At 34.4% G+C, this 27,527-nt stretch overlaps 1 protein-coding gene across 3 annotated transcripts; it reads right to left on the reverse strand.

Annotated features, from left to right (window-relative positions):
• Positions 1 to 14,035: 14,035 nt before the first annotated feature.
• On the reverse strand, positions 14,036 to 26,499 carry LOC106458729. 3 transcript variants are annotated; one of them, XM_022385026.1, is made up of 3 exons: positions 24,826 to 24,849; positions 22,541 to 22,587; positions 14,036 to 20,538 (listed from the first exon to the last, which is right to left on the reverse strand). In XM_022385026.1, exon 3 carries the CDS (start codon positions 20,516 to 20,518, stop codon positions 15,503 to 15,505), a length of 5,016 nt encoding a protein of 1,671 aa, XP_022240734.1. In that variant the 5' UTR covers positions 20,519 to 20,538; positions 22,541 to 22,587; positions 24,826 to 24,849; the 3' UTR covers positions 14,036 to 15,502. The 3 variants fall into 3 exon arrangements, with proteins under 3 accessions (XP_022240734.1, XP_022240733.1, XP_022240731.1); XM_022385025.1 differs by lacking the exons at positions 22,541 to 22,587; positions 24,826 to 24,849 and adding an exon at positions 26,469 to 26,499; XM_022385023.1 differs by lacking the exon at positions 22,541 to 22,587 and having other exon boundaries at positions 24,826 to 24,902.
• Between the last annotated feature and the right edge of the window lie 1,028 nt (positions 26,500 to 27,527).

Here is a 27,527-nt window from a genome sequence, read left to right on the forward strand (position 1 = left end):
CCTGAAAACTCTGACTTCACTTTCTTGAAAAATGAAATGGTCCTTTACTCCCGATCAACAATCAAATATATTTTCTTGAATTATGAATAACATGGATGGATTGAAATATTTAATTAAATTATCTCAAAATAAACCTTCATTTGGGTGCAAGATTGAAATTAGCTTGAATTCTTCATAACCTCTGAATAGTGGGTGACCCAACAGGTCACGGGTTGTCTAGTATATACTAAACCTGTAACTCTTATTTTTTAAGCAGCATATACTTTCATTGTTATAGTTTACAAATAGACGTGTATAAGTGTTCTCTGAAAAAGCTTATTTTGGTAAGCACGCAGATTGAAGCCGTAACCCTGGGTAACGGCACTAAACATATTGTTGATGCATAATACTGACGAGCGTTTGATTTCTTACTCTTTGTGTATTTGATATGACAAAGTACAATATATACTTATCAAAAAAGGCACACCAAGACTGTACCACCATCTAGCTGCTATACTTAATCTATTCCTACAATCCAGTACTTAGGCCCGGCATGACCAGGTGGTTAGGGCGCTCGACTCGCAATCTGCGGGTTCGAATCCCCGTCACACCAAACATGCTCGCCCTTTCAGCCGTGAGTGTTATAATGTGACGGTCAAACCCACTATTCGTTGATAAAAGAGTAGCCCAAGAATTAGTGATGGGTGGTGATGACTAGCTGCCTTCCCTCTAGTCTTACACTTTGCACGAAATTCAAAACAAACAAACAAACATTTTAAAGAAAAATGAAAGATTAATGGGTGAGAGTAGTAGCCAGTTGAACATGTATAAACTGCTGAGGGAAATCCACAACCTGTAACTTCTAATGACATCAATAAATGACGTGAAGTTTTGCGCGAAATTCATAACAAACCATTCCTACAATCAGGTTACATACCAATTGCTTGGAAGCTAGCAGACGTTTTAATGTTTCTGAAAGAAGGAAGGCCAGCAAATAAACCGAAAAGTCAGACTAACCAGCTGTATTGGAAAACTACTAGAAAAAATCATAAGTTCAAGACTGTTGGCCTATCTCGAAGTAACACCAAAATCATCGGACATACAAAACTGATTCGGGAAAAAGAAGACAAAGAACAGACCATCTGGTCAGATTCACAGAAAAAGGTAGATAGTTTTAATCGAAACGAATGCACTGTCGCTTGCTTTTTCGATGTTGATGAAGTATTCGACACTATATGGAACTATAACCGAGAGGTATTATTCACTGGCTCTCCAACTTTCTAGACAACAGGAAAGCTAAAATTAATGTGTCGAGCACCTTCTCGGAGTACTCTATCCCGAGGTAGTTAGCCCTATTCTATTCATCATGCATGCAAGTGAAATGCCACTGTCTGATCCAAATACAAAAGTTACAGACAATACAAAATTCAATAATCACTAAAGCATACAGAACTCCGAGATACACAAACACAACCTTCCCACACAAGTATGCAAACATGTTGTCAGACAGACTTAGAAATAGATCAATAGATTACTTCCACAAAAATCTTAACAACATTAACAACGATGCAAAATTAAGAACACTGAAACCTTTACCATACACGATAAAAATAGCCTAATCACCACTAAATCTAGTAAACTCCTTATTGGGTAAACTGGTAGCTACATATAGTGTTGATTTTATTTTTAAAAGGGTTTTTATATGTACAGATAAGATTAGTGCTGTATGTTATACATCGATAGGTACGGAACTGTTTGTGTGAACAAAACTTTATGTTGAAAACGAACGAGAAAAATAGAAGTATATACCAGAAAACACGAACAATCAACGTAGTACATTCATGGACATGGCCTGAAAAGGGCCACGCGCGTGTGCGAACGAACTGTTGTAATGTGCATGCAGTAGCTGCGTAATGTAATAATGGGTTTCCCTAGCTACCGGGCCGAATTCTACTGAAGAATTAATGTGGGGCTTCATCCACGACCCTCACGAACCAAACCAACAGCCAAAGGAGGGAGGTAAAGGTCCAAGGTCTACCTGATCCTCCCAGCTCACTTGACCAAACAACGATCAATGAAACGCTTACAACTCCTGCATGCCAGTTTTCAAATAATGTATGTTACATGGAGCGTTACCTTTGGTGAGTAGCCCTCGCTTCATAGAAATGTCCAAATAAGCAGCAGTATTTTGATGGTTTTGTTATCATTATGTTATTTCGTTTTTATTCTGTTGCTTGAGATAAGTTTTGTGGAAAATTATGAGATTTATTAACTTTATTTTTTATCCTTGCCTAGGACGTTCTGTGTAGGTTTTATTTGGATCTGTAAGTCCTCAGATTAAATCATTTTCTGTGGAAATTCTAAAGAATATAGAGGATTAAGCGCACTTTATATGAACTATATATATATATATATATATGTGTGTGTGTGTGTGTGTTAAACCAGATACGAACCGTGTCAACTGCATATTTGATTCACAGCCAATTTCCGACTATTCGGCAATGGCTAAACTTATAGCAAGAAGATTACAACTCTTCATGAGAAAAATATTCGTACAGCGACATTATTATTAAACGATGTAGAACCAAAGGATACAACATTTCGCAGAAGAAAGTATTCGCTGTTCTTCAAAGAAGCAGAATAACTCGTACAGTAGAGCAATTAGGACAGCAAGAAGCTCTGAAACGCACCCCAAGTCAAACCTGAGTAAGGCCCTCATCCTCAAACTGAAGGCTATGTTTTCGAAAGAATGCCTCCAATCCAAAAAGTTGTTACAGTAAAACTGGGCATACCTCTTGGTAAAAGTAACAAGATAGTACAGAAATATTTGAAGGTTCCCAAACTACCAGCCACACCACGAGACCTGGAATAGTGTTATTATGATGTTCGATTAACTTCAGTATAATATTTATGTCAAGACCAACATAGAAATATATGTTAAAGTTTTTTTTTTTATCTCATACCTGATTTGATAGCTAGTTTTGTTGGCAATTCAACATCAGTCACTTTTTGTCATTAGCTCTGACTGATATTCCCAAAACGCTTACCGTTTCGGTTATGTAATTTCATATGTATTTTTTAACGTATTTTGTTGTTATTTTTGAGATTCTAAATAATATAAGCTGTACGAAGTCATTTTGTTATAAAGTAACACTATTACTTGTGCAGTTTGTTTATTTACGTTATCAGTGTAGACTTTATAGTAAGTTGTTTGGTTCTACAATATCCATTCTTCTAGCTATCCAGCCTTCTGTCTATCAATGTATTTTTTCATATTTACTTGTAAAACTATTTAATGTTTGTCTGTCTAGATTCCCACCAGGCAACAAAACTAATGATGGTGTTAATGAGACATCGCATTTAAATTTCATAGAACGTATGCTCTGCTTAACTCTTTACAAAAAATCCCAATTTGCTTGTACTACCTGCTGTGCATTAAGTCCTAATCATACGCACGGGAGAACATGTTAATTAATTCGCAATGATGTAAACTTGTTTTCTTGCAGGTATGTAGTTTCATGTTTATTATTTAAAATAAAAAAAAACTTTTCCAGAATTTTCCCTAATGAATTAATTTAGTTTATTTTTACTAAATTCAAGCACTCTGTATTGCTAGTTGATAACTGAAATGACAAACAAAAAACATATGAGAAAAGTGCTGAGCAGTATAACAGTTTTATCTTATTTCTCTCTCTCTCTCTCTCTACATATATATATATATATAATTTTAAGGAGACAGAAAATCCCACAGAGGAATTATTTTGATATTGACTGATTTTTTCTATTGTTTTATTAATAAACTTCTTTAAAAGTTCACATGTAAATTGAACTTTTAGTTTCCACGTAACCTACAAAATAAAAGATATTAGCATGTATGTAATTATGTTACTCATTCTTCTCAGATGTTTTTCTGAGACTGAACCATCTTCTTTGTAGCCTTAATAACTGTTGTTCAGTCTTAATTTTTCAAACAAAAAATAAGTTACTTTTCAGGGAAACATTAAATTCTTCATAGAAACTCCTTGAAAATGATTATGTATATATGTAAAAGAAAAATTATAAATTATTTACAACCAAAATTACTCCATTTTATTAGATAATCTGCAACATATTACGTAAAATTCTAATGTATCTTATGTTGTTATCCTGTATTAAATTGTGCTTCTCTGGTAATTAGTTTGTTTTTATACTTTTCCGCTTGAATATATTATATATCTTTTTTTATTAGGTATAATTTCTGCGTTTAACACTCACTTTCTTTCTTTCATCTCATCTTTAGAAATAAAAAACATTCAAATTATTTCACTGCATTTAAATGTTATAATTTTCACATCAGTTCCTAATGTTATTAATGAAGCAAAGATTTCTAACACAGTTTTATGAGATTTTAACAGTTTACATTTACGTAAATTAGCTTAACTAATATAACAAAATTGAATTTCTCTTTTAAAATGAACTTCTCTATAAAACTGAGACCTTTTTCAATTTATGACAAAAATAGAAAGTAGGTTCGAAATATTCATTGCAAAAGCTAAGTTCATATATTTTCTGAACACTATGTACCTAAAATTATTCAACAAAACTAGGTAATTGATATGGCTGTGGTACTTAGAAGTTAAAAAATGTAATATTCTGACGTTTGTTTGTTTGTTTTGTTTGTTTTTAATTATGCACAAAGCTACACAAGGGCTATCTGTGCTCTGCCCACCACGGGTATCGAAACCCGGTTTCTAGCGTTGTAAGTCCGCAGACATACCGCTGTGCCACTGGGGGGCATATTCTGACGTACAAACAAAATAGCGAATTGCTTTTGTTTGAGATAGAATAAACGAAATACTCTTATCGGTGACATGTGTCAGTTTCTCTTTTTGTTAATATATCTGTAAATAAAATACTCCAACAACGCTGGTTGAATATTACTTTACAAAAAATCATGATAAGTTACATGTAATACAAATTAATCCATAATAATTTCTGGTTAGAGTAAATTAATAATTAATATTATAATTAAAGTTCTTATCTTTTAAAATGAAGTACCAGATTGTACTTTGATAATCTTGGGTTTTACATAAAATAATCTATAAATCTTTTCGATTACTAAAATAAAAAAGAAAATTCCTGGTAAAGGTTAGTAGCATCATAAAAATCTTATAACCATTGTGTGTGAGTATAGAGAAATCTTTATTTATTGTTGTTATACTTAAAGATTACTGCAAACCTATAAAAAGAAACAGGGGTTGTTGAAGATCGGAATGGCAATCATTAAGTTTCTATTTATTGTTTTTACTATTTTGTAAAGTTGTGTACAATCAAAGTCTTACACGTTTCATAAACTACTTTACCTGAACAAGATCAATTTATCTATTCGTCCATTCTATGTTGCTTACTTACCAGACCATAGAATTGAGAAACTTTTATAAATAAACACAACTGATAAACTCCTTGTCGCGTGTTTCACCCATATATAACATTCTAAAGATTTTTTATCAGGCAAGAGATGCATAGTCTTTTATCTATTTTTATTTCGGAAGTTAGGTCGTTTAGAGATGAATAACAACAGATGAATAATATAATAGGCCCCAATAATAGTGATAAATATTATGTTACGTTAATTTTGTTTTTCTACATTCTTCTTAATTAATCCATTACAGATTTCAAATTAGACGCGTGTAAAGTACTATTTTAAATCTATCTTATGTTTTCTTCATGTCAGTGACCATTTAAAGATCCTTCTAGACCTGGATACCAACATGTGGCAGGTAGCAATAGATTTAACTTCTCTTCTTTACACGTCTGTGATTTGAAATGCGGGTATCCATAAGTATGGCGAATAATAGAACAACTAACTTGGAGAAATTGGCCACAAATAGTCGATAATAGATTACAAAACCTAGAAATCTGTGAAATCTTGTTTGTTAGAAGGTTAGCGTCAGTTCCTGAACGCTGCAAACTTTGCAGGGTCAGTGAATACTTTACTTATACTAACTATATGACTTTCCTGGTTTCATTTTCAAACCTGCATCCTTGATGTGTTGTTCCATTCTCGGGGTTTAACATGTGACTTAAAACATGCGTCCAAGGATAATTATGTCATGCACATAGGTGAGACATCGATCCCATTCCAGTCCTATCAGCACATGCTTTATCAACTGCTCAAAAGTAACAGAGGTATTACATTCACCAAATGGCAAGATGTGGAATTCATAAGGTCCTTTTCCGGTGTTGAAAAGTAGCCTTAGCTCTGCTTTCGTCGTCCAGTCAACTTGACAGTATCAAGGATTCATGTCTAGTGAGCTGAGCCAATGATCACCTTCCATTGCATCAAGACATTTATCTATGCACAATATAGTTAAGGTGTCAATGCATTCTACTGCATTCTCACGTCTAAAGTCCTTCTCTTTGAAAATCACTACTGAAGACGACCAAGCATTCTCTGAAAGTTGTATTATCCTGTCCATTAACATCTACTCAAGTTCAGTTCTGGATATACACCTAGTGCTCCAAGAAAGTTGACTGAGCATGACCCACTGGTTAGCATGCAGAACTATGGATCTGCTGGTGAATCGTGCACAAAAATTGGTCCAATAGTTAATGGTCCATAGTGTTGACTAGCTGCATTTCGTCTAGTCTATTAGTTTCAAATTAGGGACAGCTAATGCAGATAGCCATTGAGTAGCTTTGCACAAATATACAAAAACAAGTAATTAACACAGGGAAGCCAATTGTTTTACTGAACACATGTAACCTATGTCTATGTAATAATGTGTGGCTATTAGAAATGCAGCTAGTCAACAGCATGGACCAATTACTTTTCCAGTTATAGGACGTGCACAACATTTTGTTCAATGTAGGCACTCTTTTTCCTCTCTAGCCCGTTCACTTTAGCCACCCTGTTTTGTTACCTCTATATTCATTTCTTTTCACAGTCCTTCATCATCCTATTAAGTTCACATACCTTTTGTTGTTGTATTTTTTTGAACAATATTTCTCGATACATGTGTTCCTTCTCTCATTGAATTCATTTCTTTACATTGTTGCCTGTATTCATGTTATACTTTTTGATATATAGTTTATATCAAATTATTATTATTATTAATCATTGTATGTTACTTCCCTTAGCTTATTTGTAGCTTAGGAACTTGTTCTCGAACCACGTGTTACTTGTTCTTTGTCTCTTTCACCCTAACCCTTCTATTAACAGTTTCATTCTCACTGGAAACCTGATGAAGGGCTGTTGCCCAAAACGTTGTTTTCGTGTTTTACCAATAAAATTAATTTACTTTGGCGAGTTTTTCACCATTATTTTATTTTCTATTTTGCATTTTGTTATTTCCTCGCCCGCGCAATTATTTTATTACATGATCTCTACTTATGTCTAGTTTGTCCTCATTTTCCAGAAAAAGTTAACTGGCCAAAATGGTATTTTAACAGGGAGTGCCTAATACACGGTAAGGTCAAGTAAGATGTTTGTTGCTCCAGTATCCTTTGAAAAGTTAACATCATGCTGATGCATCATTATGGGCGCATAACATGCGAGACCAAGTTCATGGTTCTCCAGACCAGATACTATAACTTTAGGTGCAAACTGTCTGCTGCACTTGCCCAAGTTTGACGTCAGATCCAACTGAAGCTCTACTATTTTAAACTAGTAGGTGCTGAAGCAGCCGTTACTTATTGTTGATCTTCCTGTATTTTTGTTGGTCTGAAAAGTGTATGGTCCTATCTGGCAACAAAATACAGATATTCCCACAACTAGTGATCAGATTCACCACAGTTGAAGCAGACACTTCCTCCCTCACACTCATGGCACTTTGGGAAGCATGACTGTAAGTGTAGTGGCAGTGCATTCATGATTCTTGGGACAAAAACACCTGCTGACTCATTAGGACCATGGCTGCTGTGCTATTCTGCTTTGCAGTAGTGGAATTGATGAGATAAAAGGTTGATGCATCTTCAGAGTACTGGGGGCCTTTACAAGTACTGGAAGTTGTTTTGGAGCTGGATCTATAGCCATACTTGCAGATGCTAAAAATTTCCTCTTTTGTTCAAGTATATGTAGTTTGATGTGACTAACTCAAACCATTTTATTACTGAAACTACCTTCATGAGAGATGAAATGTTCCTCAGCCTCATGTGGTACCACATGGATTTACTCAGTAATCCCTCAATATTGATTAGCACCTGATCAAGATATTCAGAAGACATGGTAGGAAATGTCTTCTATATAATCTCTCTAAATTTTCTGCATAAATGGGCAAGTTATCTTAGGGTTCTCGCCTTCGAGTTTTGAACTCGGTCTTATGGATCACTTGGTCTCCACTGAGCCGAATCTGTGGTGCAACGCATTAACAACTGCATCTCAGTCTTTGAATTTTGTCTTGACTAAATGCTCTATAGCATCAATCACTGGACACCTAAACTCATCACCAGATGTTGCACTACCTTCCACTGTAACAATTTGCTTAATACATTTAACGTCTAGGCCAAATAGACCAGGTCTTTATTTACCATTCCCTTGAACTCTGGCTGGTTTATCTGTTTTACTTCACAACCTGGCCTGGCCAGGTGGTTAGGGGGCTTGACTCACAATCTGAGAGTCGCGGGTTCGAATCCCCGTCCCACCAAACAGGCTCACCCTTCCAGCCGTGGGCGCGTTATAATGTGATGGTCAATCCCACTATTCGTTATTAAAAGAGTAGCCCAAGAGATGGCGGTGATGACTAACTGCCTTCCCTCTAGTATTTCACTGCAAAATTAGGGACAGCTAGCGCAGATAGCTCTCGTGTAGCTTTGTGCGAAGTTCAAAAACAAACAAAACTCACAACCAAGTGGTGGCCACAGGTTCCAAATGTCCACTTTTCTGTTTAAATTCAGTCAAGATGTCCAAGGGTGTTCTCCATTTTCTTCTTAAAGTTCAACAAATGCACACATCCCGATGCATATGATGTCCTTGGGGTAAGCCCTTAGTGGGATAACTCAATGCAGAGTAGCTGCACTATAATTGCTATCATAATCACGTGATGTCATTAGTTCCCATAGTGACCTACTTCATTACTGGACACGGTTTTGGAACATTGTCCATTCACTGGATCATAATAATATGTCATTTGCACTGCCTGGTGGTGTTACAACGAAATGCTCAGAAATTCATCCAGCGAGCGCATCTCATAAATCTCCTTATCCTATGATGATACACATAGTACGTTGGAGCCCTATAGAGAGTACGGCAGTTATTCTCGGTACTTTCAGGCCACCATCAGCTTTCTCTACTGCTCTGTACTCCTGTATGCAGAGTGTAACCATTTGAGATTGTTTTAAGGTTCCCCATCAATATTTTGGTCCCAAGAACGAATTGGGAATATTGATATTGCTTTCACAATGTTAGTAAAAGCTCTGGATCCAAAAGAATGCTCATTCTTGTCCTTGTCATTTTCTTGGACTGAACCTTCACAACCATTGTAACTTCCTTATCTTTGCCGCATTTTTTTGTAATCTCAGAATGTTACCTTTTATAATCACATAAGTTACAAACTTTACTGTACACGAGGGTCAAGAGACCAAGAGCCACATTCAAAATAAACTCCGCAATAACAATACTTTGATCACAGCACCAAAATGTTTTGTTTTTGTTATAATTAGTCTGTGATATCCAGGTTCATTGGTGTTTGACAAGAATAAAACCAACAGGTTCAAGATTGTTAAGCGAAGAACAAATTTAACATGAATAGCAAATACAAATTAACACCAATGAACAAGCAAACAAAGCTTTATTCACATAACTATTTGTAATATTAACAAATTACTCGTTAGTTTCCAATACTGTGTGACATGTTGCCGGATATTGAGGTCAAGAAGAACTAGAGTCAAAATCGAAAGAAAAGACAACTATGAAAGCACTCAACTTGTATACGCGAGCCAAAGTCTTAGTAAGGTATCCCACAAGTTCACAGGTTACATACTTCAAACAACGGTTTACATATAGTTTTAAGTCAAACCACTTGTACATGTTTCTGTATGCCTGTTTGAATAAAATACTTTCTCAGAAGTCCATACAGAGACGAGAACAAGCCAGATTGATAGTTATCAACAAAGGTTACAATAAGTAACCATTACATGTAAAAAAGAATTGGCATATTTATTGCAATAAAAGATTTAGTCAACATGGGTATGATTAACTACATGGAGGAAGGATATGTGGATTTAAAAACATTTACCTGAAAATACTAAGATAAAGATATAATCTACACTAGTCATGGAGTCGAGTATTAGATGACAATCTCAGGAATTGCACTCACTTTTCATGTGAGGACTGGCTAGTTCAAAGAAGATAGAAGAGATTTAATTACTGATATTGTCAGTAATATTCTGACCGTATACTGTTCTATTGATTCCACAATTTTTGTTTTTCTAACTACACCATACAGTACTGTGTTTTCCAACAGTCGCATTCCCTCTGAATGTCGGTGAAGACTTTCCATAATTGCCGTTCTCACCTTATTAGAAGTTGTAGAAGATTAAAAAAGTTTTTTTTTTCTTGAGAGCTTCCTCGTCTATCTCTACCTCCAGATTGTCTAGCACATATATCTAGGTGATGGTCTTACCTTGTATACTTGTAGATGCTTCGTTTTCTGGCATTCATCTGGGGACCAGCTTCTATGGATTTTACACAGTACTGCCTGCAAGTCAATCGCAAATATTAAGTAGGTGACACCTGTCTACTTGAGGTTCATTGTATTAGTCATGGAAGAGTGAAATAGTTGATTCAGCTATAACAATAACTTAAACAATTAAGATTTGATACGATTGATAGAAAGGTTAGAAACTGTGTAGACATTTGGAGAAATTTACCTGAATATATTCTATATTACTCTTGGAAACGTGAAATTAATAGCTGATCCAGCTAGTAATTCAAAACATTTAAAAATCTGGGCGTTTGATAAAAAAAAAAGGTTTCAGTTGATAAAGTTAGTGACACATTAAACAGAAAAATGGTAAAAAGCTCTTTCTTACTCGAAAACGGTTTGATAGTATTTATTACATCGACACCTGTAAGAGTTGGGTTTGTTTTGAATTGTGAGCAAAGCTGCACGAGGGTTATCTGTGCTGTCCGTCCCTAATTTGGCAGTGATAGGCTAGAGGGAAGGCAGCTAGTCATCACCAGCCACTACCAACTCTATAGCATCGAATAGTGAGATTGACCGTCATATTAAAACGAACCCATGGCTGAAAGAGCGAGCATGTTCGGAGTGACGGGGATTCGAATCTGCGACCCGCAAATTGCGAATCGAGCATCCTAACCACCAGGAATCCTGTAAGAGAGCAATTCCTTAACTTTAAGTTGGTTTGACATTATTTACTAAATCGATACCTGTAAGAGAAGACTTTATTAACTTGAAGTTCGTTTGACATTATTTAATCACTCGACACCTGCAAGAAAATACATCATTAATTTCAAGTTGGTTTGATATTATTTACTACATCGACACCTGCAAGAGAACACTTCATTAACTTGAAGTGGGTTTGACATTATTTACTACATCGATACCTGCAAGAGAAGACTTCATTAACTTCAAGTTGGTTTGACATAATTTACCAAATCGACACCCGCAAGAGAAGACTTCGTTAACTTCAAGTTGGTTTGACATTCTTTAATAAATTGACACCTGCAAGAGAAGACTTCATTAACTTCAAGTTGATTCGACATTATTTAATAAATTGACACCTGCAAGAGACGACTTCATTAACTTCAAGTTGGTTTGGCAATATTTACTACATCGACACCTGCAAGAAAAGACTTCATTAAGTTAAAGTTGGTTTGACATTATTTACCAAATCGACAACCGCAAGAGAAAACTTCATTAACTTGAAGTTGATTTGACATTCTTTAATAAATTGACACCTGTAAGAGAAGACTTCATTAACTTCCAGTTTGTTTGGCAATGTTTACTACATCGACACTTGCAAGAAAATACATCATTAACTTCAAGTTGGTTTGACAATATTTACTACATCGACACCTGCAAGAGAGCACTTCATTAACTTGAAGTTGGTGTGACATAATTTACCAAATCGACACCCGCAAGAGAAGACTTCATTAACTTGAAGTTGGTTTGACATTATTTAATAAATTGACACCTGCAAGAGACGACTTCATTAACTTCAAGTTGGTTTGACAATATTTATTACATCTGTACATGTACTCATGTGTAAAAGAGAACTTTCTCCCCTCGAAGTTGATTTGACAGCGTTTATTACACCCATTCATATGAAAATAGCACGTTTATCAACCCGTATTTGTTACACCTACTCCTGTGTATTACTAAACAAGATGCATGACGTGTCTAAAACTTGGCAACATGCAATAGTATCTTTAAACAACACGTGGGCTTTTAACGAATGAGTATATTGTATAATTATTCATAAAACACTACTTCCTTACAACTTGAGATTTGATAGGCTTGCATCACAAAACATTCATGTACAACTCCACAAAGAGGAGGTTACAATTTGGAAGTTTAAACCGATTTACCATGCTTCTCAAAAGAAATATATATATATATATAACCCAAGAATTTAGTTTTATACGATCCACCAGTGGATTTTAGTATTCGTAAATATAGTTTTCATGCAGGAAAAAGATAGCACTTACCAAATTTAAACAACATTCTGGTACCACCTATTAAAGAAAGGAACTCTAACATACGGTATATTATCATTATGTTTGTTTGTTCGTTCGTTTTAGAGCAAAGCCACATTAAGCTGTTTGCAGTGTCCAGTGTGAGAATCAAATCACGGATTTTAGCGTTCTTTGTAGACTTATTGCTGTCCCACCGTGAGACATCATCATTATGAGGACTAACTCCACTTCATACTATATTCACTGGTTAATTATAACTTTACCCTAAATATGTATGTGTGTACATACATACAGCGAATGATACCCATTATTTTATCAGCAATACAGCACAATAACAGCTCTTGGAAAATATACTCAACTATCTCCTTTCGTAAACAGAGCAAGGAAACATTGGTAAACAGAAACATCGTTATCACAGATTTCACCAACTTACGTATTCATCTGTTTACAGACTGTACGGCAAAAATAAATAAATGGTTTAAAATGATGAAAGAAAAGAAGGCTTAAAAGATCTAAACATACAGAAATTAACAATGAATGTCCTGCTCGAAGAATAACAACAAAAAAGTGTAAAAAATGTGTTTCCACTGACATTCATTTCACATTACCAGATTTTGTAAAATAACCTTAACAATAATGAGAACTATGACAAAACACTGGCAAAAAAGAATGTTCAGAAATCAGATTTTCAATGTTTCAAGTGTTCCATAACACTGCAAAAGCTCGGAGAATAAAAATATAACCATTTCTATACCAAAACACTTACAGGCTAACAAATAAATTATAATCTATTAACATAGTCGACTTAACTGTGATTATACATAAACATAGAGATACACAGAGTATACCAGTCATCAAGTTCCAGGTGAGGACCTTTGACTCTCAAACACTATTCGATACTTGTGCGAATTTCGTGTTATTTTGGAAGTTACTCATTTAGATCTTCTTTATTTCAAGTAAACAAATTAGAAGCTGTTAGAAGCTACTTTTGACACAACTTTTTGTTTCTTTTTATTGAAGGTTCCTACACGGCAGGCTTCATAATCAAAGTACAGGAAAACGTACAACACACACAATAAAATCAAATACTGGCCAAAGGAGAAATGTATGGAAAATACAAAAAGAGAATATATACACAGTAGGCCAATGTTATAATGAAACTCTTCCAAAGAACTATTTTAGAATATCTTATCGTTACCTGTTCAACTCGACAGGTACAATAGTAACTGAAATAGGTTGAATAAATTTTATGTTTTGGGAATGTGATATTTTGGGGTCAACTTAAATTAATTAAATATATAAATAAAAGGAAATGCTGTAAAAAATGTGTTCACTTCGTATATAGATAAATTATAAGATGAAATAGAGGTAGCATTCCTAGCGCCACCTATGTCCATTCGAGAAACTAGGTAGTGGGCCTGAACAAGAAATTTAAGATTTTATTTTTCATGAGAACCGGTTAGTTACAAATGAGACCATGCGAGTGCCACAATACAAAGTAACCATTTACAATTCACAAGGTTTACGATAGTGTATTTTGATTATCAAGTTGCAGCGGAATAAAATACTACCACAAAAACGTGCAATTGAATGTCAAACGTGAGACTCGTGAAAACGCACACATACTCGAGGCCTCTGTTACTAATTATGAAAACCAAGAAGTACATATTTAGATAACATGGATAGAGTAACCATGTAAAAAAAAATGTGGCATATTACTTCCGTCTAAGTTACACATACTCCCTTGTTAGGACATGTTTTAATGTATTCTAACATTATTCCTACTGTTGTATCTTCCTGTTGATATTAACGATTGGAAGACGGTTTTCAGTTCATGTTGAATGTTGTTAAATACTATCAATGTAAATTAAAACCATATTATCAATAATAAAAACTAAGGATTAATATTTCATTTTCATTATAGCGTGTACAAAACATAATCAACCACATTTCCTGTTAACTTACGACCTTGTGACTCGCTTATGAACTAATATATTTTAATAAATATTATGCATATATACCGAAAGTATATAAACTTTTTGTATTAGTCTGATGTGTCTTACCTTCTTATGGATTACACAAACATACAAAATATAGTAAACTCAGTTTACATTTTAACATCGTTATATGTACGTCCATGTATCCCAAGACTAACATCATTTGCCCAGTACTAAAGCATTTCACATCTAAACAAGTTAATGTATCATACAAACAAACAAAAACTCCATTACAGCGCGTCTTTTTTTTAAAAGCGTTCCTTCCTCATATAAAGAAAGGTTTTAACATATTTTATAAGCTTGAATGTAACAGTTATCGTCACGTTATGATTTTCTGTTCAAATACTCTGATAAACACAACTGATCTCTATAAAAAAAAAAATGAAACTATTTGAACAGTTTATATTGTATTTGTAAAAATATAAAATTGTAGATCAGTTCACTTAAGAAAACAGAAAGCTTGATGCCTCTTTCCTAAAATATACTAAAACACTTAAAAAAATCAGGTTAAAAGTTTTATGAATATTTTATGGAGCCAGCATGCTACTTAATGCACTGACATCTTTTTATAAAAATTCACAAACAAACAAACAAGTTTAAGGAAACAGAATTAAAATATAAACTTGTGTTAAACAGTATTTTCAAAAAAGGCTACTTTTCAGACCGTCTTTTAACAAATATTCGTGTGGCTAAATCATAAACACTTACTACAATCTTTAAGAAACTTTTTGCCGTTAAACGATTACTTTATTTACAAGTTTAAACGAAAAATAGTTATGTTCATCACATACATAAATGAATAGCACACAAACCTACATTTTCTTATAAGTTATGTATACTTTTACAAAAATGTTTTATTTCTGATTACTTTTACTGTTAATTACAAATCTCATTTCTCACTGGTTGATTCTGCTTCCAGTGTGGTGCAGTTTTTTTCTGTGTCTCCTTCAAAATGTTCATCAACACCAAGTTCATCATAGTGACCAAGGTCCTTTTCAGAAATATCTGTTAGCCATTCATTATCAGGTAGTGAATGAGCATCAAACAGAAAATCTGATCGATCACCCCCATCCCAATGTTTTTCGAGAAGATGATATGAGAAAAGATGAGAAGGAATGAATTCTTCACAAGTAATGCAGTACTCTGCACCTCGATCTAAACTTTCACCCTGATTGGTGGAATTCGACATCTTTTTAGCATCTGATTGAATATTTCTGTTATAATATGGTAACTTTCCATCTCCACTGACCACTTTGTCATTTTTTATAGTGGTTTGTATAGGTAATTGACTGATTTCAATACTATTTGTCTGGCTATTGTGAATGGATATTTTGTCAACATTATCATTTTGTTTGCTGCAGCTTGGTATAAAATCTTTCTCTAAGTTTTCACTCTGACTGCTGGAACTAGATGGACAGCTGCTTTCAGAGTTTTCCACCAAATTTTCTCCTTTGGGTAACCTACTTATTTCCAAAATTTCCATATGGCTTCCTTTTCCTTGAAATTTACTCACATCAAAAATTTCAATTTCACTGCTAATATTATGTAGCCTGTTTTTTTCCTGTTGATTAAGAGGACTAGACAAACTGCTTTTATCAGATTGTTCACCCTCGTGAACTAAGCTAGAGAGTCCACTTCTGTTTGAATGATCATTCTGGTTATTACTAAGGCATCTGCTTCTTTCTAGATTCTCACTCTGGCTGCTAATATTCAATAACCTACTTTTAAGTGAGGTATCAGTTTGATTGTTTGAATTAGACACTTTTATTATATTCAGGTTTTCATTCTGGTTGCTGGAATTTGGTATGCTGAGTCTATCAGTTTTCTCATTTGAATTGCATAAGTTAGATGACCTATTTCTATTTAAATTTTCACTTTGGATGTTGGTATTATACCCACTGTTTCCATCAGAATTTTCATTTTGTGTGATGAGTAATCTGGTCCTATCAACACTGTCACCTTGAGTATTTTGACTAGATAACCTGTTTTTCTCAGCATTTTCACCTTGGGTACTTTGGGTAGACAATCGGATTCTATCAGGATTTTCACTTTGGTTGTTCGGACTGGGCAAATTACTTCTATCAGGATTTTCACTTTGGTTAATAAGAAATCTGGGGTTTTTATCAATATTTTCATTTTGTTTATCTTCACTAGATACTCTTGTCCTCTCCAGCATTTTCCCCTGAAGTCCTCGATTAAGCAGGTTATTCACTTCTACAATTTGTATTTGACTACTCAGAGTTGGTAACAAATTCCTTTTCAAGCCTTCATTCTGAGGACCTGGGTGTGGTATTCGAGATTTCTCAAAAGCTTCACTTGGATGAGTTGTGTTTCGTAATTTTTCCTCTACAGAAATATTTTTCTGATTAAGTGCACAAACATTTTTATTCAACATTTTGTTATTAAATAATTTGTTTCCATTTTCACTTTGATTTTTAGCACAGGAAAGGCTGTTTGCCTCAACACGTTGCCTTTGAATATTGCTTGTTAGTAACTTCTTTTGGACACTTTGGTTTTGATTGGTATGAGAAAACATCACCGATTTGAGTTGAGATTCTTGAGAATAAAGACGATGTGCAAATTCTTCATGCATCTTAACACTTTTCTTTGCCTGGGAATGTTTGACTTTTGCTTTACCCTTTTTAGATGTTGAAGAGGAACAAATGGTCTGCTCTTGTACTTGTTTCTTTTGGAGATCCCCAGAAGGATTTTTCCTCATTGAAGATATACATGTTGATTTGTTGTTACTTACCACATTTGTTGCTGCAAGAAGAAAATTATTTCCCATGCGGGTATTATTTTGTTCTGTGGAGACAAAACTTCCCATCTTACTCATGTGAGACAACATGTGGCGCTCCATCTCTTCTTTGCGACCCCACACCCCACAAACTTCACACCTATACAAGTCAACCTTGGTATGACGATATTCAACATGCTTCTGTAACTCTTCTGGAGTAGCAAAAAACTGCTGACAGACATCACAATAAAAATTTCCTTGACTAAGCTGCTGAATATGAGAAGGTTTCACACATACATGACGAGACATTGCTTCGGCACTGTTGAATTCTTTCAGACAATGAGAACATTGACAAATTCGATTATTCAGAAAATCTGGAAACACTGATGTTTCCAGGGCACTTGAAAGTTTATTCATACTGTTTTTCAAAGCAGCTAATTTTTTTGGTGAAGACCAGAACATTTTGGACAAGCCAGAATCTGGTTTCACATTTGAGAACAAAAGGACTCTAAAACCTCTATGTGTCTCAGTTACATGTTCTTTCAAAGTTTTTTTATCTCTTAATGGTAGGTCACAATAAACACAGCAATATCTATTAGAATCACCCATTATTTCGTGATGCTTTTGTTCATGAAACTCTAATAATGGTCTTTTACTAAAGAACTGTCCACAGTACTGACAAGCATACACTAAACATCGATATTTATGCAATTTTTTGTGTCTAGTATAGTTCTCAATTTTTGAAAATGAGCGAAAACAAATTTTACAAACCAAACACTTGGAATTTTTGTTTGTTATTAACTGACCTGAAGTTATTCCTTTCTTTAAAAGTTGAAAGTATGCAGGTGATCTGGTCATTTTGGGTAAGGATGGGATATTTCTTTCTTCTTCTGTAGCACTAAAATTGTGAAAATTAATTTTTCTTCTAGGAAAACTACAATGTCTCTGATGATCTTCTAATAATTTCAAATTTTGAAACACCATATTACAATTTTCACAGGTCCAAGACTCTTGTGTGCCTGCAGATCCATCAGGACCAGGTTCAAGATAATATTTGTTCTCAGCCCAAGGATACAAGTTGTTGGAAGCAAGTCTTTTATAGTTTCCTGATTCCATCCAATCAGATTCTAATGGACTGCTTGGTTTCCTCTTTCTTTTACTAACTCGTTTTTGCTTCTCTTTTGTTACAAATGGAACCTGATCTTCTGATAGATGTATGGTAGACATAGGTACACCATACTGGTTTATCATGTTACTTGAAACCTCCATCCCTGGTTTCATTTGTCTGGTGTCCCACGGGTATGAATTAGCTCGACCAGATGACATAGCACTTTGAAAGTTAGATTCACTAACTCCTCCTGAAGGCAAGTTTACTGTACCACCCTGGGGTTGATTAAATGCATTTTGTTCATGTAATCGCATATGGCTAAAGAAAATATCTTTCTGTTGGAAAGTTTGGCCACAGTACTTACATATAAGAGATGCAGCAGCAGCAGCAGCTGCGTGAGCATTCACATGCTTTTTAAAGCTACTACGACATCGATAAGTTTTGTTACATACTTCACATGTAAGTACAGGTCTCTTGGCAGCAGGTTTACTTTTAGCTGAAGTCCCAGGACTTGTGATGTCCTGAGATCTAGAGGGAACCTGACTTACATCTTTACCCGTGAAGTGTGAGAAACCTTGAGCAGTTTGTTTTTCTCCTAAATATACAGAAAACTGTTGTTTGTCTGATGCTAGGTTAGGTTCTCCAGAACTGAAATTATTATCTGGTCGTGAATAAACTGGTTCAACAGAAACACTCGCCAAAGACTGCATGGATATGGCCACAATTCCTTGTGATACAGTCACTGTTTTAAGTACAGGAGGAGAAACAACTTTTCCTGGAGGAAAAGAACTAGATGAGCTTGTAGATTCTTGAATAAACTGGCCATTCTCTTGAGAAACAGTACATGTAGTTGCTGCTGTATGATCAACAGAAGGATGAGCAGTATAACTAACAGATGAACTTCCTGTAATGCTTCCTGATGCAGCTTCATGACTAGTCTCAGGAGAACACAAATGGACAACATGAGGCTTATTATAAGGTTGAGAGACAGCAACTGAGAGTGATGAATCTTTGGGAAGTGAATCTACATCGGTGAACCTGCTAGAAATTGGACCAGATTCTGTACAAGTGAGCTGTGATACCTGTATTGAACTAACAGAACCATCCTTATGGACAGAAGGCCCACAAGTGTTCATTGCATTAGCAGATTTGTCATGTTTTCCTAGTTCTGTATCAGAAGTGCTTAATGTATTAGCTAAAGACTTATTGGTCCCTTCTAGCATAGCCACTCTGGACGGGCTTTCTGAGGGCACATCAGAATGGAAATCTCTTAAATCTTCATTTTGAACCAAATCCATATCTGGAGAACTGTCAACATCTTCAGGCTCTGTCTTAATCACTGCTAACTGGCAATCCATAAAAGAATCCACAGGAGTATTAAGATCTTCTTTTTGTTGGCTTGAGGTAAAATCTTCTTCTGCTGAAGTTAGACAACCATCTGAAGAACTCGAATTTTTTTGAGGAATATTATTGGTATCTCCATGACTCGTAACAATGTGCTCTCTCAAATCTTCTTTAGATGGCATGACCACATGACATGAGCTACAAGTACGCTCAACCAGATCTGGATCACACTCATTTTTATGCACAGTTTTTATATGGGTTTGGCAGTGAGAAAAGTTGGAAAAAGTATCATCACAAAATGGACAATGATGCAAAGTCTGTATTGAAGCATCAAATCCAGCTGTTGATCCACTTCCAGATGGTTTGGGTAAAAACTTCTGGTAAAGAAGTTCTTCATCTTCATTTGCTGAAGAATCTTTTGAGCCTGGATGTGAAATCTTCTGTAGGGTAATTTGAGGCTCCTCATTTCTGCTGCATTTTTTCTCCTGGTGCATAATCACCGTCAATTGTGACGGGATAGGAGGAAGCATAAAGTTTTTAGATAATTCATGTTTTATATTAGTGTCTGGAGTTTTAGGACCTGAATTTTCTTGAAACGATAAAGTTTTGAACTGGCAAGTTTTCAGGTGCCTCTGAAGTGAAGAGTTGGATGAAAGGACTCGACTACAGAAATTACACTGAAATTGCTGCAACATCTCTCTCCCAGATGACATCATAAATTCTATATTCCAGCAATCTGTCAATATAATTCCATTAATCAAAATAAGATACGCACAAACACATATATAATGCAATATTATTATAATTTTTATGTACAACTGAAAAAAAGAGATGGATAAATAAAGATTATTTTTTGTTGTTTCCAAACTAAACTATAATACCATATAAGCACCTCAAAAAATTTCACTTGATATTACTATTTACTAATGTTTTCTTTTAATAAAGTTAAATTAGACAACTCTATATGAATGAAGTATGAAATATACAATCAAACTACTATGCATCTTTTATATTTAACCCCAACCAGATCTTTATACAAAACAGACTTACACACACCTATTATGTTATTTATGTCCTCTCACAGAAAACATCATTCACAGCAAAGGTACCAAACTGATGAAACAATGCATTCTAATCTTCATAAGTTAAAACATAAGAAAAGTATACTTAATTAGTTACACTCATTACCAAGTTAGTTTTTAGTTTTGCTTTACGCAGAAACCTTGCTCTAATTGGAAGTTAATGTTAGTGAGACTGAAGCTTAAGTGATTCTTGACAAATTTCTAATATGTGAGAAAACGTGTATTTTTGTAATTAACTGAATTCATTAAACATACACGATAACTTGCAAAGAAGTTTAGTTTTAGGCTTAAAAGTTACCATTTTTAATGTACGTAATATCTGTATCTACTAGACCCATTAATGTAAACTTGCACTTAAACTTAGCGAGATATAACTTAATGCAATTAACTACTTAGCTTAACTCTTTTCATTACCATGGAAACACATTTCCTCCTCCTAAATTACTGCCTTGGACACACGAACATTAAGATATTAAGTAACTGCAGGTTTGTACGCAGAATGTTTGAAAGGGGATCTAATTTGTGAGATCAAAGGTCAACACACATTATTAAAAGCACAATCAGCATGCAAAGCATGCTAATGCTACAGGGGGTCTGGGGGCATGCAACTATTTCAAGCCAGAAAATGCTAATGCTTCATCAGAAGAATGTAAACTATGTAGAAAATGTTAAGTACCATAAGTTACTGCATTATAACTATATAAGCATAATTTGTTTACATCACAAAAATTGGGGGGTTCAGCCAAACCCCCCTACATATGTGGATGAACTGTTCTGAAAAAGAAGTATTCCATAAAATATAATTTTATAATTAACATTAAAAAATTATAAATGTTGTATATTAATTTGCAAGTTTTGGAAATAAAAAGTGCAATAATAATCAACTGATACTTGCAATCTGAGAAAACAGTCATCTGGAAAATATCCCAAAAAAACAAATAAGTAATTAATTATACAACAACACGTGTTTGTGTGCATATCTAAAAGATAAATCTGACACATGTAGTTTGTTTTTCTATAAACATGGCAGTGAAAGATTCAGCATTGTTTTCCAAATATTTGAAATTAATAATATGCCTTCTATATATATAGACAGCTATATTCCAATGTGCTTTAATATATTTTATTATTTGCATGTGATATTTGTTTTCAACAGTTAATAAAAAAAACAGCTCTAATACATGATTAACTACAAATGATTAAAAAAAAGGCATTTGAGTTGTATTCTTGGATATGTATACTTATTTAAGGAATTTTTACTTTAAGAGCTCTTCATCTGGACTCTTATATCATGAACTTTAACTGTAGAACTGATATAATGAACAACAGAACCACTGCCTTACCTTACTGAATTAAACTTTAAGTAGATTATCACCTACTCCAGGGTAATCCTGATAAATAAAGTTCAGTACTAAAAAAGATGAAAATCAGGGAGAAAAAAAGGTGACAAGACAGAGGTGAATTGGCATCTAAAGATACCAAACATGTGCCATAACACTAACAATGCAAACTAAAAGCAAACAAGCTCATCAAAGACCAGTGGTCAATGTGGGAAACTTAAAGATCTAAAGTTTCAAGATTTTTAGAGAAAAAAAAACATGTACAGTAATGTATATAGAAAAGGCATTTATCACCCTCAAATGATGATTCTCTTACCATTCTGCTAACATATCCATGAATTTGAGGTGTGCAGGGCCTCTTAACTGTATAAATTTAAGACAGTAGGCCTATACATTAATTAATTATACAGACACAGGAAAAAAATAAGCTTAGTTTCTTAAACACTTGAAATGTATGATAGGTAGCAAGATGTTTAGGGAAACTAAATAAAATACATTAATATTAAGCAACCTAAACAGATCAGAACCTTAACCTCTTTATACCTAATAATAAGCATAGCTAATTGATGTTCAAACAACATTAATTATAATGATTAGAATGCACTGGTTCATCAATTGGGTATCCTTGCTGCTGACTACATTTTTAGTCATATACTCAATAATACCTCTTGAGGTTCAGCCAACCCAGGAGGCTTAGGTTAGTCATTAATCCATATACTAAAATAACAATGCAGAATAATCATTATAATAAAATAATAGACACACAATTCAATCAGAAATAATAAAATATAAAATTAGATATATTAAGTATTCCAACACTGTGTGTGTGCAATGTGGTAAAGAAATCAGGAAATTGGAAATAAACAAATTAATAAGATAACTAAAGAAACAAGAGACCAGAAAAATACATAAACCACAACAAGTTAAATAACAGTTTTGAAAATAAGTCTATGAGATTGAAAGATAACTTTAGTTGTTGTTATTATTCTAATATTGGAGTATTATGAACAAAATGAACGAGTTCAAAACTCAAAGTAAAATGGAAGACTATGATTTACTTGGAATTTCTGAAACTTGGTTAGATATAGAGAATACTGGTAATATAATCATTTTCAAACTTAATTCACTTACTACAAACATAAAGGAGAAGATCAAGGATAAATTCCACAAGTTTAAATTGACAGACAGGATGGAAAATTTACAGTACTATAAGAAAGTTAAGGACTTGATTAAAAAAAATCTAGGAAATAAAAGGGTTTATATGAAATAGCTGGCTGATAATATTAAAACTAACAGCAAGGGTTTTTTTAAGTATATTAAATGCAAGAAAAATGTTAATATGGGAAACGGACCCCTTAAAAAATGTTGAGTATTATAAGGTGTCTGAGCTTTCAACTGGTTTCTTCTTTTCCATTTTTACAAGAGAGGTTGTTGGCAATATTCCTGACCCTTATGTTTGTGGGAAATATTGAGATTGACATGAATCATCTATATACTAATTCCTGGTGTAAAGACAAATATTCTGAGATTAAAAACAAAGTACCAGGACCAGAAAGCATTTTTTCTAGAATTTTAAGGAAATTCAAAGATTAGATATGCAAGTCTCTTTTTTTTTTTATTAGGTCAGTAGATAGTGGGCAAGTGCTTAAGGACTGAAGAACTGCTAATGCTGCTCGTATTTTCAGAAGAGGATAGTAAGAGTTGGAAAATACAGATCAGTTAATATAAAAGAATAGTGGATTCACTAAAGGAAAACCTTTCCTAACTAATCTGTTAACTTTAATCATGGATGTTATATGTTACTGGAGGATGGAAAGGGTGTAGACTCAATCAGTATTTAGCTTTTCAAAAAACTTTTTAATAAGGTTACAGAGGAATATCAGCTATGAAAATCACATTGATGAGGGCTGAGGAAAGCCTAGGAAATTTTATTGCAAGATGATTGAATGAGAGAAAGAAAGAAGCTCTTATTAACAGAGTCCAGCCTGTAACTAGTTGAATAACTTGGGGTCAGTACTTTGGACTTTGCTTTTTCTTACTTACATGAATGATATTGATAGGCATAATTAGTAAAACTTTTATGGATGACATTTCAACTTTTGGGTATTTCTAGTTGTATTATTATTAAGGATGTTGAATGCTACACAATGACTTGATAAGATAAGAAGACACTCTGATGTTCTGTCGAAACATCAGCATCATTTCATTATGCTTACAAATCGTTGTTTGCCAAATTAGATTATTATTAGTCAATACTATTACTAGTTATTAATTGTGTTAAGTGTCAGCGATAGTGATACTACAAATTCATTAGTAGAGAAATATTAATTACTTAGTATAATATAGTCTACACTCTCTCTCACTGAACTTTTTCCTAATCCTAACTGATTAATCTTACAACTTACTAGTTTCTTTCATACTTATTTACATTTACTATTTTAATATTTAGTTTTACTTTTACTAATTTAGCGTTCCGTTGTATGTTAAATATTAATAGTAATAAATCATTGAGCTTAACACCAAGAAAACTTCCAAATTCAAGTAATGTCAATCAACTACTTTTCAAATACGTCATTTTATAAGTTTTCATTCTATACTTACTGTACGACTTATAGTAATATAATACGATAAGTTCAATTTTCAAACAGCCATTGTGAAAAATTGTTCTTCCCATATACCTCTGCTGCTGCCCTCTGCTGGAAAGCAATTTAAAATTTACCCCAAAGTATCTTGGGCAAAATGAAATTTTACTAGAAATTATAAGTAAAAAAGTTTGGCATGGAATTATTTATGGAACAAAATAGTGGCAAAATACAATGCAATACTAAATGCGCTATAAATTGTATATTGGTATAGCTTGCTTTTTGTTTCTTTGAATGGTAGATCTCAGATAACTTACAATAATATTTCTAGAAATTCATTTCTTTTTAGTTGACAAGTATTAAAATAATAGAATTCTCTTGGTTCAGATGTGTTTTTCTTTGTGGTATCAGAAATATTTAGTTGGTGGTAGTGTCCATTCAACTGTATAACCTGAGATAATTCTGAATTCCTGAAAACTAAGTGGTGTGTCATGCTCTTCTATCACATAATTGCAGAAAATATTCATTTTGGGCGTTTTCTTTTATCCTTTCTTTTAGGCAGCGCTAGATATTGCCTACATTTAACGTATCTCAATTCAAACACCACACTAGTTCTTTACTGGTAGTATGGGTGGAATGTTTATAGCTGCGGTTGGTGCAATTACCGAATCGGTTCGACAGTTTTAACCAAGAGCCGACTGGCCGGTCTATTAAAAAAGAAAAATGTGTATAATAATAAATACTACGTATAAAATGAAGCCTTCTTGTTTTCAAACATTTTGCACCCGTCCACTTTTTAAGCTCTACATACAACTGATACTCAATTTTAATTGAGTCTCGAATCTCCCGCCCAAGAGACTAGGATCGGTCCAATAGCCAAATCACTGGGCCGCTTCGACCTTCCAGTCCGCCCTTGGCTGGTAGTATATATATTGCCAATGACAAGGAAGCCATATTTTGGTCTTCAAGAAGATTTATAAATTGTACATAGAAATACAAAACTTTTAACATGTTCTTAATTTCCTTTCTCTATTGCATACTGTAAATTCTCATTTATGGAAAGGTCGTGGGAGTTAGAAGTGCAGTTGTACCCTTTAACCCGAAATGCGAGAGTGCTGTTCTCCAATTGGTAGTGTTAAATAAAGAATATAATCATTTACTTGATTTACTTAACAGGGTTACATTTTTGTTCAATAGTTTTCAGTACTCTCTCTGTAAAATAATTCCAGCATCAATGATGTTTGTGTGGGAGAGAGAGAGACGAGTTACTGATATACCTTTCAATCGTATCATTTATGATTTTAATTGAATAACTATTCAACTGTAACAATCTTTTTATGAACTGATTATTAAAAACTTTCGAAAAGTTGAAATAATGTGTATGCTCTGTGCACTAATACAGGGTTTGGTAAATTATAGTAAAATCATGTTGAATATGCAAATCAGCAAGTCACTTCACAAACACAGCCAATATTAAATCACAGTGGAACGGCATGGGTCAGAAATACTTTTTGACATTGTTTGACACTTCCACACCCTTAGCTCATAAATATGAGTTGCAATTGTGGATTTAGAGTTCCCAAGACGGGAATATCTCCTGTATTTGATGATATTGTAAGACAAAATAAAATGGATCAACTTGGGGTACCTTTCAGTACTTACCGTAAAATTGGTTCACCAGAACCATCCAGAAAAGAAAAAGAAATCCCGCAACAAGTCGTACCCCAGTCATAGTAAGTAAAGTGCGATGTCTAGGTGAAAATCCCGAACACAGAGGTCAGTGGCAAAAGCCTTCAACGTGCTCCAGGCAACAGTGCACAACATATTCAAGAAGAATCTCTATCTGGAAACTTTTGTAGCTAATGGGCTATCTGTGATCTGCCCACCACGGTTATCGAAACCCGGATTCTAGTGTTGTAAGTCCGCAGACATACCGCTGTGCCACTGGGGACATCTGGAAACAGGGTATAGGTTCACCAACACAAGGCTTCCATCCATATCTAAACAGTTTGGGAAGGAAAAATATACCAATCAAGTTGCAAGGTGCAGACCTATGGATTTCTGTGTGCTTGGTCTAATGAAACAGACGCTTGGAAACCATCACCTTTATACACTCAACGGATTATCAAAAGTTCGTAGTTAAAGAGTGATGTGCTTTAAGTATGGCAGCCTTACCACTGAACTTTTTCTGAAGGAAAATAAGCTATAGACTTTTTTTCAAGATGCATGCAGTCGTCAGATGGAGCATGAACTATCGTGGTGACACAGACTGTCACGATATTTGTTGTTGTTTTTCTTGAATTTCGCGCAAACCAACTCGAGAGATATCTAAACTAGCTGTCCCTAATTTTTAAGTAATAGACTAGATAGAAGACAACTAGTCAACATCACCCACTGTCAACTCTTGGGCTACTCTTTGCCAACGAATTGTAAAATTTACCGGGACACAATAGTGTTCCTACGGCTGAAAGGACGAGCATATTCCATCCCGCGACGTACAGATTGCGAGTCAGCTTTTGAATTTCGCGCAAAGCTACATGAGGGCTATCTGCGCTAGCCGTCCCTAATTTAGCAATGAAAGACTAGAGGGAAGGCAACCAACTCTTGAGCTACTCTCTTACTAACGAAAAGTGGGATTGACCGTGACATATAACACCCCCCACGGCTGAAAGGGCGAGCATGTTTGTTGGGATGGGGATTCAAGCATTGGGGGGGGGGGGG

Source organism: Limulus polyphemus, unplaced genomic scaffold (assembly GCF_000517525.1).
Source record: "Limulus polyphemus unplaced genomic scaffold, Limulus_polyphemus-2.1.2 Scaffold506, whole genome shotgun sequence".
In the NCBI taxonomy this organism is placed as follows: Eukaryota; Metazoa; Arthropoda; class Merostomata; order Xiphosura; family Limulidae; genus Limulus; species Limulus polyphemus.